General features: G+C 31.9%; 1 protein-coding gene across 1 annotated transcript in view; it reads right to left on the reverse strand.

Annotated features, from left to right (window-relative positions):
- Positions 1–330: 330 nt before the first annotated feature.
- Lrrc9 (leucine rich repeat containing 9) overlaps positions 331–17,043 on the reverse strand; it is a 79,296-nt gene continuing 62,583 nt past the window's right edge. Inside the window, exons 27-32 of the mRNA XM_027929789.2 lie at positions 15,099–15,316; positions 11,242–11,310; positions 7,700–7,840; positions 4,018–4,162; positions 2,254–2,422; positions 331–1,131 (exon numbers count right to left, since the gene is read on the reverse strand). Of these exons, the coding sequence (XP_027785590.2) occupies positions 1,092–1,131; positions 2,254–2,422; positions 4,018–4,162; positions 7,700–7,840; positions 11,242–11,310; positions 15,099–15,316 (782 nt within the window). The 3' untranslated portion in view covers positions 331–1,091. The remainder of the gene's footprint in view (positions 1,132–2,253; positions 2,423–4,017; positions 4,163–7,699; positions 7,841–11,241; positions 11,311–15,098; positions 15,317–17,043) is intronic.

Below are 17,043 nucleotides of genomic sequence, written 5' to 3' on the forward strand. Positions count from 1 at the left end.
GATTAAATTACAAACATACAACAGTTGAGGAAGAAAAATACAAAATCACTGCATATACATTGGAACGCTATCTTTGCAAAATTTCTTTGAAATTATTGCCAGATAGATTTATTAAAGTATAAACATTTTGGAAAAAACAATTTATTTTTATTAAAAGAAATATCATGAAAACTATATGAAATATATATATTGAACCAATACTTTAAAAATAGGATACTTTCTGAATCATGGAGCCCTTTTATATCAAAATATAATTTGGTCACCAACTTAAAGAACTGTACTTAAGAAATTAAAACCATATTTAATTGATTTATGATATTTTAGGTATGTAATAGGTTAGGAAAAAATTCTTTCCAGTGAAATATAATTATTAAAGATCAGAACTGTTCACTCAGTTTGAACGTATGTTTTCAGACAAACTACTTGAAAATTGTTTCCCTGTAGACACAATTCAATTTGTACCAAAAAAAAAAAAAAAAAGACTCTTTCATTCTGAGGAACCAGTATTGATGTTTACTATTTGCATCTCTAAACAAGTTTGAGGGAAGATCTGGTTTTAGAGATTTTGTTGTTTTTTGTTTTTTCTCCCAGGTATAATCCTAAAAATCTGTAACAAACAACTAGCTTTAGCAATGGTTGTGTTTGGTAAGCAATGTATGCTTTAGTTTAGTAATTTCAAATGAATATGCTATGAATGAAAGTGTGCTTATTTCCTAAAATTACCTTTTCCTAATAATTTCAGATGACAGACAATAATTGAATATCAGAACTAGGCATTTGATTCTCTGGATTTTGTTTTATGTGACTTTCATTTTTTTCAAATTATTGAATGCTATTAACAGTTCATGATTTTTATAATATAGAAATCCAAATAATTAAGATAACCATAAAGAAAGTTTAAGAGAGGTGATATTAAATCAAATTCATCAGGAGTGATAGATCATCTTCAGTTGGCACTGAAGTGCTTCAGTAACATGAGTAACATGATTCTCTTATTATTATTTTTTTTTTTCACTGACTACTGTCTGCTAGCTTTTGCACAACTCCCAAAAGGAATAGGTTTCCTGGCATATGTTCATTTGTGTAGGCAGTTACATTCGATTTGATCTTGAAAAGGTGCTCCCAGGAATTCTGTAAGAAGTAGGATATTTATAAGTCAAATAATGGTAACTTATTATCTTAATGAGGTAGTTAAGGTAATTGTACAGTAAATAATTTCTACATTTAAAAAATATTTATTTTTTAGTTTTTTTTTTAGGTGGGAACAATATTTTTATTTTATTTCTATGTGGTGCTGTGGATTGAACCCAGTGCCTCATGGATGCTAGGCGAGTACTTTACCATTGAGCCACAACCCCAACCCCATAATTTCTACATTTTATATGCATGCAATTTCATAAAAATAATATAAAGGAGAAAATGATTCTATTTTTGAAAAATAGGTTATCCTGAGAATTCACTGAAACACAACTGATTCTAGCAGGAGAGTCAATGCAGAAAGAGCCATGCCTATACTAGATCTGCTATTGGAGAGTGAAGGTATAACTACAAAATATCTGGGGGCAGGCAACTGAGAAATACAGGCAGGGAAGTTTGGACTCTGAATGAGAATTAACAATGTTCTTAGGATTGAGCTGGCTGTATGGCTGGGTCCAGCCTAGAAAGGGTAATAAGTGGGAACTTGAAAAAAAGCTTTGAAGAATTTAGAGAATTCTTTACCCTCACAGTTGCATAATTGAATTTATCTGCTGTTCAAAATTTAAGTAAACTACTTTCCAAATTCAGTGAGTAGAGTGGAGAAAGAATACAATTAAAAGTAGTTCCCAGGTAATTATTTCAGTGTTACCTCCCTGGTGAGCACTTGGAATTTCTTGAGGACTATTCAACCCTGATTGTCATTTCGAATCTTTTGAATTATGATGTGAATACTCTGAACTTTGGGAAAGGTTTGGTGAATGGGTGAAAAGAAGCCCTATGTTGATAACTTTTCTCAGCTATCAGTGTACATAAATAATAATACACAACATATTTACTACACTTCTATACATGACTGGCAAATATGGAGAATTTTTTTAAAATGGTGAAAAATGATGGTATTAAAATAGAATAGCTTGGGGCTAGGGTTGTGGCTCAGTGGTAGAGCACTTACCTAGCATGTGTGAGGCACTGGGTTTGAGTCTTAGCACCGCATATAAATAAATAAAATAAAGGTCCATCAACTACTAATAAAAACGTTAAAAAATAATAGCTTACCTTCCCTCATTTTGGTTGCTCTGGTACATTTGTGCAGTTGGAGATGCAATATTAGGATGTGACAGAAGATTAGGAGAGAGATTTATCCCTCTAAGTTGCCGAAAAGCTATTTCTGCATGGATGCTCCGAGGATTACTTGTCAGGATCCCTGTATTCTTGTCTTTTTTGTCTGAATTTGTAGGAATTCAGACAGTTAAAATTATGAAACAATGAAAAACATTAAGTAATAAGGTTTGGATGTGGGTAAGACGAAAATATGTTGTACATGTTTTATAGTATGAATTAAACATTTAAAATAAAAATATAAAATTGGCATATAGCACTTAATGTGGCTTAAATTTTTGTGAGTTAGTGGATCAATTTGATCCTTTCTGGGTAATTTTTTTAAAATACAAATATCCAGATCTGCATGCTGTAATAAATGTACAGATGAAGTAACTATACTTTTCAAAATACAACTTAGGACACCAAAATGAACAAAAAAAAAAAAAGGAAAGAAATTAAGGACTTTTCCACGAAATACTAACAAATCTTGAAGAAGCATATATGAAAAGGAAGTTATGAAGATGAATTGAGGATTGAACTAATAGGGAAAAGACATTCCTGAAAATGATAGTACACTGTTAGGGAAGCTAAAAACAATTTAGTGTGCCCAATTTTGTGTATAGTTCTACCTACTGGACAAAAACAGTTCTCATTTTTACTAAAACTGAAAAGTCATAAAATATGTGGAAGTATGAAAAATAAGATAAATCTAACAATAAATTATCTAGGTGTCTTTTAATTGTGTTTACTTTAAAACTGTAACCATATTGAGTAATTGCCTACTTTTATATAGTAGGCTTTTAAGATAATTTTGTAATTGTTGTGATGTTGAGTTTTATTATCTAACAGTGGTGTAAGGACAAGGGAAAGTTAAAAGGAATGGAAGTGGTGAGCCCTGAAGAAAGACTAGCTATCCCCAATTTTGCTGAAATAATAGATAGCCAGTTTAAGATCTGGAATTCTGGAACAGGTTTGTTCTAAATCTGAATTAAAATGTGTATAATAAAATCATTTCCTTGTCCTGTTCTTTTAGTATATTCCCTCCTTTAAAGCTCTACCTCTTGAAACTCTTCCCTAATTGCTTCGTAAATTTACCAGTGGTTTTAGTGAAAAAATATGACCTCTTTCTAAGATATCCTCTATTCCCAAAGATTCTGTTGTTGTTATTATTTATTTATTATGGTACTAGGAATCGAATTCAGGGACACTCTACCACTGAACCACATCCCCAGCCCTTTTTTTATGCTTTGAGACAAAGTCTCACTAAGTTACCCAAAATGGCTTCCAAACTTGTGATTCTCTTGCCTTACCTAGCCTACCTCATTGCTGGGATTACAGGCATGTGTTACTGTGCACAGCTCTGTTGTTATATTAAAAATTTTCTGATTTCTACAGTTAACAGGATTTACTAATGAACTATGATCCTAAGATAGCTTCAATATAAAGAAAATTAAAGTTTTGGAAAAAGTCAGGAAATAATAGGGCAAGTATCACAAAGTTTACACTGTGAGAGAGCAAATGTTTAGCTAGTTTAGTAGTTGAGTAGAACAAAAACTACCATAGTCTCTGAAATCAGAATGGCCACAGAAAACTTGAACATACAATTTTAAGAAATATAAATTAAAAACACCCAATTTTAAGGAATATTAAGATTAAAGTGAGATTTTCATTTCAAATGAAGTGTTTTGTTTACACTCTCTGAAACTCTTGTCAAAATACCTTCAACTTCAGGAGTTAAAGTGAAGTCGGGTCCCAAGTAATGGCTAAATCCACCAGGCAGAATTACATTTGTTATTTTAATGGGAGATGCTTTCATTGGGCAGAATGATCCACCATCCATAGGAGAGTTGGTAACAGGAGTAAACTACATAATAAAACAAAACAATTAAAAACATCTTACCTCCAAATCTTAGATCAACAGGTTTAGTCTTCACCACAAACCTCACATGACAATCAAATTTTTCTTAGTCAGCAGTTAACATGGTTGCCTAAACACAGAACTGGTACTAACTAAAACCTGTAGAATCCACAGAGCTCTCTGAGTGATTAACCTTATGTTCTGTTTCTTCAGACTGCTTTTGCACTCAGCACTAGAAGCTGGTGCTTCATGGCACTTCCTCTTTTCAAAGTGTATTAATAAGGTAAGTGCAGAATTAAGAAAATTAGAATTAAGACTCCTCCATTTGTAATGTTTCTTCCTTTTCATATTACCTCATCAGATGCCTTGCAGGTACTTAGTTTTTCAAAACCAAGTTAATAAAATAGGGACTAAGAAAAGCAAATTACAATAATTATAATGAAAGTGGTAAAGCTTTAAATAGTATTTACAATGTAAACCATCAAGGATTAAGAGACTTTTAAGAATTTCAGGAATCAGCAAATGGAGAAGAAAAGTTATTTTGAGAGGGAAACTCTTGCTGTCCCTAGAAATTTATGACCCCTCTGATGTCCTTAATACTATGAATTGTTTATACTTTTAAAGATATGAATTCTGAACATATTATTGAACCTATTTAGAGACATAGGCCTTTGCCATTTGTGTAAAATTACTGATTTACTTCATACTTTCTTGTTACCAAGAAGACAGCTTTGAAATGAATGGTTTTTACTAAAGCTGGCCAGTCTCAAATTCCCTTATTCCTTTGTGGGAGTTACTTCCTATCACTAATCTAGAATGCTAAAATTTAACAGCATTCTATTAGGAATTAGAAAACTAATTTCAAAATGTTTTGGTTTAAAAGACAGCTTTTAGAGTTCATTTCTCCTTTTTCTGGTGTTTAAAAGCAAGAATAGCAGTCACAAAGATTAGTATATTAGACTGAACTGATAATGGCTCAATTTTGTTTTTGCCATGAAAATGAGAATTACTGTTGAATCAAAATATATATCTCCAGAATAAAGACTTCAAATACACCCTTTGTTTTACTAACCATGTATTGATGAACCAAAAACAAAATTTAAAATAAAATGTTTACATATAGAAAAACTAAGTGGAAAGATAGTTAAATTCTTTTATGGAGCACTGATTCAAATGGCAAGAATATAGACTAAGATTACATCATAGAAGAGCATTGGGAAAAATCTGGGTTCACTATGTAAGATATAGAAAAAAATGGACAATAAATAAACTTTTCAATGAAATATTCATCATTGACTGAAATTTAAGTTAATGTACTTTATTCTGCTATATGAAAACAATTTTTAAAAATTACCTAGGGAAATTGGGATCTTTAAATATGTTTTAAATGATTTTTTAACATTACTTTAAAATAGAATCTATAAATTTTAATATGATAATTTTTATAGGTTTCTCAATAGAGCCCTTACATGAGGTATGATAGAATAATTTCTCTCTCCCAGAGATGTTCAATATCCTAATCTCCAAAACGTGTGAATATTTTACTTTACATAGCAGACGAATTTGCAGGTGTGATAAGGTTAAGGATTTTGACATGAGGAGATTACTGTGAGTATCTAGATGAAGGGAGACAGAAAGATCTGATAGAGAAGAGATGTGATGATGGAAACATGCGGTCTAAGTGATACATTGCTGGAAGAAGCCAGTAGCCAAGGGATGTAGATAGTCTCTGGAAACTGGTAATAGCAAAGAACAAGTTCTCTCCTGGAACTTCCAGAAGGAATGCTGCCTAGCCAATGCTTTTTTCAGATGTCTAATCTCCAGAACTGTAATATAATAAATTTTTATTGTTTTAAGGCACAAAATTTGTGATAATTTATTGCATTTGGAATAAAAAACTAATTCCTGAGGCATACAATTTTCAAGAAGTGACTTGCTCCAGGAATATAAAATCAAGAAAGGGAAAGAAACCTTCAATTACTGAACTATATTTTATTTCATCTTTTTTTTTTTTCTCTTTTGAAAGACTGGCCTGTGACAAGAATTTGAGTACATGAGACATGTAGTGCTTTTCTTTATCTACATCATACAGATTGATGGCTAAGATTTTTTATAAGACATATATTTTAGAAAAAATGTAGATATCCACAAATCATTTTTATTAATATTAATAACTTTTATTAACATTAAACAACTTTGTTTCACAAGTCTCTGTGGATACTTTGACCTATAGTAGAAACTCCTTTGTTAATTAAAGTCAATATTAATCAGAAAAGTTAGGATTAATAAAAAAGTCAGGAAGTCATAAAAATATATAGTAAATATCTTTTAAAAAATTTATAACATAAAATTGCATGCATTTATAACATAAAATTACATGCATTCACCAATCTTCTGATAAAGGGGCAAGTTCTTTTCTGTAAGCAAGGGTCTTTTGATTGGTATTTTATCTGATTTTTCTTGGATAAAACATACCCTTTAAGGTTTTTCCTACAATTTTCAGTTTGGGTTTCTTTAAAATAACAAGAATTTAAAGATATGTGAGGAAAATTTGAATATAAGAATTTGTCTAGATTTTAAAAAATAATTTCCCCATATATTTTCTCTAAATTTTAATAATTTTCTCCTTTATTTTATAATTTTTCTTCCATACCTAATTTGACATTATATACTAATAGTGTGTGTGTGTGCTTGCTTTTTATCCAGACTTTCTAGTGAGTTAAGTGAAAGCCAATTAGGAGGGCTTCTACAGTAAATATCTCTTTCCTCTGCAAGATGCCTTTTTAAAAATAACCTCTGTTCCTTAACTTTTTAATGTCCTTGGTCTCTGGTTTTCACTTACATAGAGGCTCACTTATATTCTTCATCCACATCCATCCAGGTCTTTGCAATCTCTCTCTCGGATTATTCTTAAAAATCTCAACTGGTTTCCCTATCTCCCCCAGTCTCTTCTTCCTCACATTTTACAAAGGCTCACCTCTAATAATGTTTGGTCTTGTTCAAAAGCCATTGATTTTCTGTGTTAAATTTAGTCATTAGGGCAAAGTCATTAAGAGAAGGGGTGGTCAGTGATAGAATTTCCTAATGATATGTTTTTGTGGTTTCTTCTGTCTCTCTTTCCTACCATAGCCAATTCATTTTAGGGCCCACAGGTAAAAGGCCCAGTAATTCTGCCAGCATACAAGAAAAGAGACACATATCTCCATTGTTATGTGAACTGTATGATACAGAGTTGAGGTGAGAACTCATTCCTTCTCTTCCTCTCTGCCTAAGTGGAAACAATTTTATTGTTAGTTTCTTTTCATAAGAAATAATGTTGTTATAATTTCTTACCTTCAAGCATAATCTGATATATTAAGCACATAGATACTAAATAATTTGTCAAGGTACATTAATAGAAAAAGGTAGTTATCACAAAATAGATACTATAATAATCTATAAAAACATAGATTTAAACATTTTAAGTCACAATGTATAAGATATAATGTTCATTTACTAATAATATATATGTTTCAAAAGGAAAAGTATCAATAATATAATTACCATATTTTTCTTTGCTTGTAGTTCAGAGAAGTGAAATTCAGCTTTTACTCTATCTTCTGAATTTACAGGAATTCCATCTAACATCTGTAAGTTAGGCAGTCGAAATATGAGCACATGACGATGTAGCATTTTTCTACAAATCTAAAGAAAGTTAAACATAACAATTTATTACTAAAATCACTTTTACTTCAAATATTAACCTTTAAAAGAAGGCAGTTTAACAAAGACAGCAAAGATGATGGGTAACAATTTATAGTATTAGATACTATACATATGAGCCCCTTTTAATTTCATATCATGCTAAATGCAGGTAAGAATTTTTTTTAGAAAAAAACTAAGGCTATTACTAAGGCTATACTTGTAAAGTACTGTTATTAATTACAGGCAATCTTAATTTTTGGACAGGATTACATTATGAAAGTTTGTTGAAAGTTCTGGAGCTTACATGATATTTTCCAAAAGGAACTATCCTATTTAATTTAGTACATATCTATATGTGGTCCATATGCACCAACTCTTCCTAGTGTCAAACTACTCCCCTCACCAAAAAAAAAAAAAAAAAAAAAAAAAAAATTATGAACATGCCCAAGAGGGTATGTAGAAAGTGTTAAATTTAGTAGGCCTGAACTTTAGAATGGTGTGCTTGTACAGATAGATGGCTCTTGCCTGGTATTTGGTACTTGGAGTGTTCCCACCATTCCTTAACTGATAAGGGTAGTTCACTGTGCAATATGATTTGTACTCAACCTGCTTCCCTTCTGAGAATCTGGAATTTTGGCACATGATTAGGAGAGGGTCCCTATGTGATTATGTAATCAGTTTCCAACAAAATTCTGTTCCATGTAATCTTCTCACAGGCATGAGCATGAGGAAGTCTGCATGTAGATTCCTCCAGACTTTCCCTTTTCATCTGCATGTATATCCTACTCTTACCATATCACTGTAATTAACTATTTTAAAAGAAGATGGTAGATACATATACACTAATGGAGAAATATCTCTAACATATGTGATTGATTTAAAACACATACAAACACACCAAACAACTGACCACATTCAAGGCCACAATACCAAGTATCATAAGTACCAAAATATAGAATATTTCCTTTGATTGAAGTAAAAGAACATCAGAAATAAATGACAAAGTGATAACTAAAACCACACTATTTATTTGAAATGAATACAAAGACATGCACAACAAATTAAATAAGCAATCTTTTGGAAAACAGATGATTTTAAGAATAAAAAATAGTTAAAAAACTAGGGCTGGAATTGTGGCTCAGCAGTAGAGTGCTCGCCTAGCATGTGCGAAGCCCTGGGTTCAATCCTCAGCACCACATAAAAATAAATAAGTAAAATAAAGATATTGTGTCCAACTACAACTAAAAAATAAATATTAAAAAAACTACAAATCAAAACTTTTAGAATGTTGCTGTACTTTGTAACCTAAAATTTATTGATTCAGAAGAAGTATTGAAAATTATTGAGCTAGGTATCCTATTTAAGAATTTTTTTGAAAAGAAAATTTCAAAAAACTAAAAGAAAAAAAAGGGTAGAAATTAGTGAAACAGCAAAGAAATAATAGACTTAAAAACCAAAATCTTATTCTTTGAAGTAAATGACTCAGTAGACAAACCATTACCAAGATTTATCAATAATAACAAAAACCAAAAATTGACAATTTTAAATATAAAAAGGGTGACAAAAATACATAGGGGAGACTTTAAAAATTCATGAGTTCTATGATAACAATACGTAAAAATTTAGGTAAATTTTTACAAAGAATTTTTACAAACCATTAGAACTAGAAAAATGGTTCACCAAGTTTCCTAGACAAAGAGAAATATACAAAACCCAGAATTTCTTTACTTCTACAACCCCAAAAATATAAAAATACAAAAAGGTACCATTTAAAATAGAAATTAAAACAACAGAATAAATCTAGCCAAAAATGATTAAAATCTTTAAGGAGATAATTATGAATCTTAATTGAAAGACAAAAAACAAACAAACAAAAGGAAGATACATGTGTTTTATGAGTGAAAAAGCTGAATGCTGTGTTAGTGGAGACTGCTTATTGACTGTTTTTCTTTTTTGTTTTTTAAATATTTATTTTTTTAGTTGTAGTTGGACTCAATACCTTTATTTTATGTATTTGTATGTGGTGCTGAGGATTGAATCTAGGGCCTTGAACATGCTAGGCGAGCGCTCTACTGCTGGGCCACAACCCTAGTCCCTTGAATGTTTTCTTCTTGGTAGAAGTACTATAGCTCCTTGATGTAGCTTTTTCAACCTCTTCACTCCCTCTCCACTAGTAAAAGCAGAGTGACTTAACTGGTAGATCTGGGAAGAGTGAACTGAGCATTCTTGGATCCTCCTTTCTTCTTGGGAAAGAGTTTATTGCTGGGAGAATGTGTCCTCCCACGTAGAGAAGTCTCAGTCTAGTATTTTCTGCTTCTGAGTGATCAGGATTGCCTATTTCTGGGATTAGATAGCATGCCTATTTGGCTTTCTCACTGAAGGGATCCTGCTTTACTGAATGCAACCATCTTGAGACTTCTATGAGAATCCCTATGTAACCCTGTTATGTTTTCCCCAAATAATTTCCCAGCATACTCTAAATGAACAATAAACTTTAGAGGGTTATATGGGGCTTTACAGTGCCAGGAATGTGCCTTATATTTTTGATATTAGCTTGAGATAGATCAGGACATTTGGCTCAGATGAAAGTCACTGTTGTACTATTATGTAAACCCTTCCCCTCTGACCCAAATCACAGAGATCCAGTGGTCTTGCTGCGTCCTTCACCATACTTGCCAGAAAGTCCCAAATAAATTACACTCCATGTAATACGAGATCTGTTTGCCTTTCTTCAGTCTCACAGAATCTTGCCATCAGTTCTTTTATACCATATCCAGACCACTAAGCTAAGAAGATATTTTCATTTCTTCACTGTCATTTTTTCCAGTTTGTTCAGATATTAGGTAAACAAAGGTAGTACTTATTGGATCCTCTTGAAGACTCCAACAAGAAAGGTGGCAAATTTCCCTCAAAATTAATTTAGAAATGAATTCAATTCCAATTAAAATACTAACAAAATTTTCATATAATTTGAGAAGTTTGTCCAAAAATCATAGGAAATTTTAATGGGCCAAGAATCACTAAGGCAGTAAAGAAAGAGAAACACAAAAGGAGAAAGAGAAGGAGATAGAATAGAAGAATATTTGGAATCTCTTACTCTAACAGACATTAAGACAATATAAAATGTTAGTAATTAAGACAACATAAAAATACTAGCACAACACCAAACAGGCAAATGAATACAATGTAGAACCCTGAAACAGACCTTCTTATATAAGATAGTAGCAGTTTTCCCTGTAATCAGGTAGATGACACTATTCAATAAATTGTGCTGGACCAATAGTTTTTTTTACATTAATCAATAAATTAACTGGCTATGCAGATAAAATTAATATTATAAAGTCTTTCTCAAAAAATAAATTATATACATAATTAATAAATTAGAAAGGTAACATACTCACTGGATTGCCATAAACTGTAAGCTCCCTGAGAGTAGAGATGACATCAAGTTTTTCTAGTTCTGTGATATCCTGTTAAAAAAATCAACCAAATTATTTGATTAGACCCCAAATTTTAAAATATGGACTTACTTTATGTAAATTCTGGATTGCAGGCAGCTCATAATTAAACCCTATGAAGTGAGCCTGAGTGACAATTTTTTGCATGTTGAATAAAGGGAGATCCATGTACTGTAGATTCAAAATATATGATTGAAAGAGATAGTATTAGTTTAACATGGAAAATGTAAGCAGTGCTTACAAGAAAAGACCAAATAGTTTTTCAGAAGAGTTATAATTTATTCTATGGTTTAGATTATATTTAGCTAATTCCTCCAGAGTATTAATCCAGAAGTGTGGAAAAAGGTGAATACAGTAAAAAAAAAAAAAACAATATCAAAGATACACATTTAAATATAATCTTAACAACAAAGGAACAATCAAGTGGACTACATTTGTTGCTATTTCCAAAATTTAACCATCAAACTTCACCTAAGATTTTTACTAGTTCACATTAATACAATGAAGTTATTGATATACCTAAATTTATATTTGGAATTACAAGTGGATACATACAGCCAATTCATCTATATTTAGACCTATTTTAGTTCACTTGGAAGTGGAATTTGATTTTTAAAATGACTGATCTTTTAAAAATTATTTTGATTTTGGAGACATCATAAAGGGGGGCTTTGAAAACACTCAACATCTAGTGATCTATAGATATTGTGCCTTTTTATCCACAGGCAGTTCCTATCTATGTCATCCAAGTCTGATTAGAAGTCAGAAACACATGAGAAGTCTGTACATTATTTTTTCAAAGTACAGCAGTACTTATTAGTGAACTATCCCTAATTGAAATATTCATTTCTCATGAAATATATTAATGCAAGAACAGTATGTTAAATTTTTAGAGGATAATTGTGGCATAAAATTTTAAAGAGATAACAAGCAAACTAATATGTCCATAATTACAGAAAGAGAGCTTTCCATTTTTTATACAGGCCATTTTTTACAGTACTGTGCTGGAGTTAACTTTTACTGGCTTATAAAAGTTGATTGGTATATTTTCAGGAATTTTACAGGATGGTGTTTTAGCTTGCAATTGACCATGGTAGAGGAAATTATACCATGGGGAAATTTGCAAATGCTACTAATTAGGGCTTTTTCTTCTAAAAGTTATACATTAATCACCAGCACATCAGTGGTTATTAGCTTTTGAGTACATTATCAGGATAAGAACTTAAAACAGTCACAGTAAAGGTATGGATTGGGGCTTTCATTTAGGTCAAGAAATACCAAAGATTGTTTTTCTGGTGTTACTTATGGCTTCAGGTTATTATCCAGATGTTTAAAAGTAGACAAAGTAGTTGGATGCATGATAGAGCAATCATTCAGACGCAGGAATCAAATGGGACTATAGAGTTGAACTCATCTTCATTTGTGTTTCTGTGATTCTTATAAGCAAGACTATAGGCCACAATTTTCCAAATTTACATTAGTGGACATTGAATAATTTATTCTAGGGCTAATTTATTCTAAGGCTAGGTCAAAACCTTCACACCAGAATCTATTAGATCAAATTAGGGACTGCATATACTTTCACATGAAGTATTATTGTTCTGCTAATTTTTATGAGCTTTTCCCCTCTTATTCTATGAATCATCACCAATCCAAAGGTTGTACTCTAACAGTTTAGTGGAAATTAATGTTGGTATCAGCTTGTCCAAGTCAGTATAAATCTAGAGACAAAATTCTCCCCTCAAAAAATTTGAAATGAAAGTTAAAAATTTTTGAAGAACATGGTTTTAAAACTTCAAAAGAATCTCCAACTTGCCCTTGTATTCCTCTGGGTTTGTTTTTTTTTCCTCCTAGCTAAATGTATGGTCACATTAAGGTACTATAATATTAATGGTTAGAATAAGTTTAATGGCAAAATGATCAATCTAAACCAATGAAAATACCATTTCAAGGATGAAAATAAGGGCTGATATCATTAAATAATCAATAAAACTCATCCTTTCATTCAATGATAAATATGTCATTCCCCATGATTTAAAATATAGTTTATCATTTAATTTTATTAGATTTGATAGTAAGCCTGACTAAGCATTACTCTGTTTAAGTTGCCAAGGAGAAAGTTGCCATACTAGCTGACCTGTCTATTCAGCCCCCTAAGAGGAACCAGGGGGCTGGTGAGGTAGGGGGACACTCCTGGGGAAAACCCAATTACCGGGTATAATCTTGTAAGAATGCTGGTAACTGGACATCCTGCCAAACAGAACAATGATATTTGTTGGGAAGAAGGTCTTTATAGTATTCTCTTAGCTGATCTGCCTGGCTAAGGACTGTTTACAGTAAATATATCTGGAGTCCTTAGAATTATAAGGTAGCTCCCTATATAATGTCACATAAGCTCAAGTTATAAAATGGAAATGTTTCATAAATGAAACACTCCCTTGCTATATGAGATTACTTCACAGAATCTGACTTTCAGACCTCATCTTTTAGTGTAGTTAATGTGTATGATGTGGGAATAAAGGATCTGCAAAGCATTGGAATGTTCCTATAGTATTCTTGAAATTATTAGTAAAGCCTGATGCCATATAAGATCTTTTTCTTTTCCTTTTTCTTTCTCCCCTCTCTCTTCTTTGTCTCTGTCTGTCCGTCTCTCTTTCATGCTGGGGACCAAACCAAAGGTCTTGCACATGCTAAATACATATTCTTCCACTGAGTTACACTCCTGGCTATAAGTCCAATTTTTCAGTCCTATGCTTAACCCAGTTGTTATCACTGGAAATATTTCCAATAAAATAGCAATTTTCCAAATTTAGATTTCTTCTAAGTAAATCTTTGGAAGAATCATCACCAGTTTGGTAGGCTTTTCACAGATGAATGTTTGAATCTGGGTAAATTAGTTGTATATTGTTTTTCTCTGTATGTACATTCTCTACTTGCTATGTAGAAAGGGGCACTGCTTATGATTTCCTTCTAATCTTGGGAGAGAGCTTTTATATCACCCAGAAAAGGCTTCATGAACTATATCAAAGAAGACCATAAATATTTATCAAGCATCTACTCTGTACCATGTATATGCTATATACTGATAAAGATGTAAACAATATAATTTTTTTCCCCAGACCTAGAGAAGTACTCCAGAGTTCAGTTTGTTGTTGAGGCCGTCTTAGAAGTATGGACAGAAATAGAAGAGTGAAAAGAAGCTAACAGAACATTACCGAAATGCTAAGAAAAATATAAGGACTGCATAAGATAATGTATTCAGCTCTCTATTAGTACAGTATCTCAGGAGAGAGTCTAAGCAGACTCTGTGGCCTAAAAGTAGAAGTGGCCTAAATAAGTAAAACTAAAGGGAATCTGTGTAAGGAAGACTTGAGTGGGAAGAGTTGGAATATCAAAGTCATTATAAGGAGTTGAATCAAAATACATATAGAACAAGTATGCCAAATTTTATGAGCAAGAGGAAGTCTGAAATTGAGACTCAAAACCCAGCTGAATCAATAGTAGTCAAGGAACAAATGATAAGTCTAGGAGAGGACTGATGAGACAAGCCTGAGAACATTTAGAGCCAACAGTTATCAATGGGTGGATGCATATGGGTTTGCCCAGTTTATAAGTCTAGATGTAGGGTGGACATGTCTACATCACAAATTATATGCCTCAAAATATACATGTATATAAATGATAAATAACATTTACATACTAGCAAAAATTTCATTGGTATGTTTGGAAGCTTTATGTTTAGTGTTTAGAGGAATTAAAGCTTATAAATCTCAATACAACAACAACAACAAAAATGTTACCTGGATTTTATTATATCCTAGGAAGAGTTTCTCTAGTTTTACCAAAGGTTGCAATTTGCTCAGCTCTCGTAGTCTATTTTCCTCCAGATGAAGTGCCAAGAGAGAACTTGGTTTGGCAAAAGCACTGTCATTAAATGCTCTGATGCGGTTATGGTCTACCACCAATTCCTGAAGGACTGCTAAGTTGTCTAGCCCTTCAACTTGACTGATTTCATTCCCTAAAAAAAGACAAGTCATGATATATGAAGTGAGCCCAAATTTTAAAAGTTATCTACCTTCTTCTCTATATTTTTTGAGGGGGGTACCAGGTATTGAACTCGGGGGCATGTGACCACTGAGTCACATCCCCAGCCCTATTTTGTATTTTATTTAGAGATAGGGTCTCACTGAATTGTTTAGTGCCTCGCTTTTACTGAGGATGGCTTTGAACTCGAGATCCTCCTGCTCAGCCTCCCAAGCTGCTGGTTATAGTTGCGCACCACCATGCCTGACTCATTTAAATGTTTTTATCAAATGACTTAAAAAGGTAATTTTCATTTTTATGTCTCAACAGGTTTACAAACTGATTTTTCTCTAACCCCAGATAGCAACTTCCTCAAAATGACATTAGATAGCTTTAGTATGTCCTTTTGCCATTATGAAATGCAATTATGCAATTTTGCAATGAAATTATGAAAATATCTTGGATTCTTTTGATCTCCTTATATATCTAATTAGTCATTTTGACCTAATATTTCGTCTTTTTAAGTTGAATATTAAATGAGATATGTAGACAAACATTTTGCCCAATGACTCCATAAGTGGCAGCTATCATTGTCAGAGTATGTTGTCTCACTCCTTATATAGAACTGTCCCACTTGGATTTGCCATGCTAACCATGGCAACTGCACAATTCCCCCTTTACATTATTAGATTAAAATAGACCTTCTATGGTTAGGTTTTCCACTTTTTGCTATGTCAATGTATCTTTTAAAAGGTCTGTCATTATTATGGTCAATTTCTTGATTTTTTTCCTTTTTTTTTTTCCTCTTTAAGGTTAAGTCTCCATATTCTCGATCCCAAATCAAAAATACCTTTGATAGGCAAAAAAAAAAAAAAAAAATACATTAAGTTTTTAGAATATAGTCTGAAAAACCTGTCTTCCTGAAAAAAAGTAACTATCCAAATTTCTTTCCATGTCTCATAATGAATTTTGTGTGATGTTAAATAATTATTGTTAGATAATGTTCCAAACTCCATGGGTTTTTTAATGCCACTTTTCTAAAAAATTTACAATTCCTATCTATTGTTGACTATATTCTGTCTAAATTTCTCTGTCTGGCTTTCCTTAGTTTGGTCCTGCTCAGTATTTTTAACTTCAATTCTTCACTATTCCACAAAATTAAAAAAGATACTATAAAGTGATGAGGCTTACTTAAAAAACTAAATAAAACAAATAACTCATATCAGGCTGGTCCCTTTTTAAGTGTTGGCCCACAGACATTGCAATTGTGTCCTGTGACTCTTTTCTTCCTCCCTTGCAAAGCTCTCAAAAATGATCATTTATAATCAAAATTGTAGAGGAGTTAATCTTTCAGTTTCTCCTTCTCTGAACTTCTATTGCACTTACTTAGTAACACATAGTTAAAACTTAATTCATCTTTGTCTGAGTACATCTCCTCAAGTAGATCTTAAATTACCTCAGATTGAGGATCTCTGTTATGTATAATTACAATAATACAGTACTTTCATGGTACTTATGAAACAATTTTGACTTAGGAAATATTTGTGTTAATGGTTACTTTATATTGTTTTTTAAATAGAATATTATATAAAAGTAAATTATGATGTAATACTGTATGTAGCCCCAGAATATTCTATTTTCCTTCAAAAAATGGTTTTGAAAATCTGCAGATAACCAAAGAAAAATCCATGTGTGATTATTAAAATATTTTTGCTAATAAAT

This window comes from Marmota flaviventris, chromosome 2 (genome assembly GCF_047511675.1).
Source record: "Marmota flaviventris isolate mMarFla1 chromosome 2, mMarFla1.hap1, whole genome shotgun sequence".
Taxonomy (NCBI): Eukaryota; Metazoa; Chordata; class Mammalia; order Rodentia; family Sciuridae; genus Marmota; species Marmota flaviventris.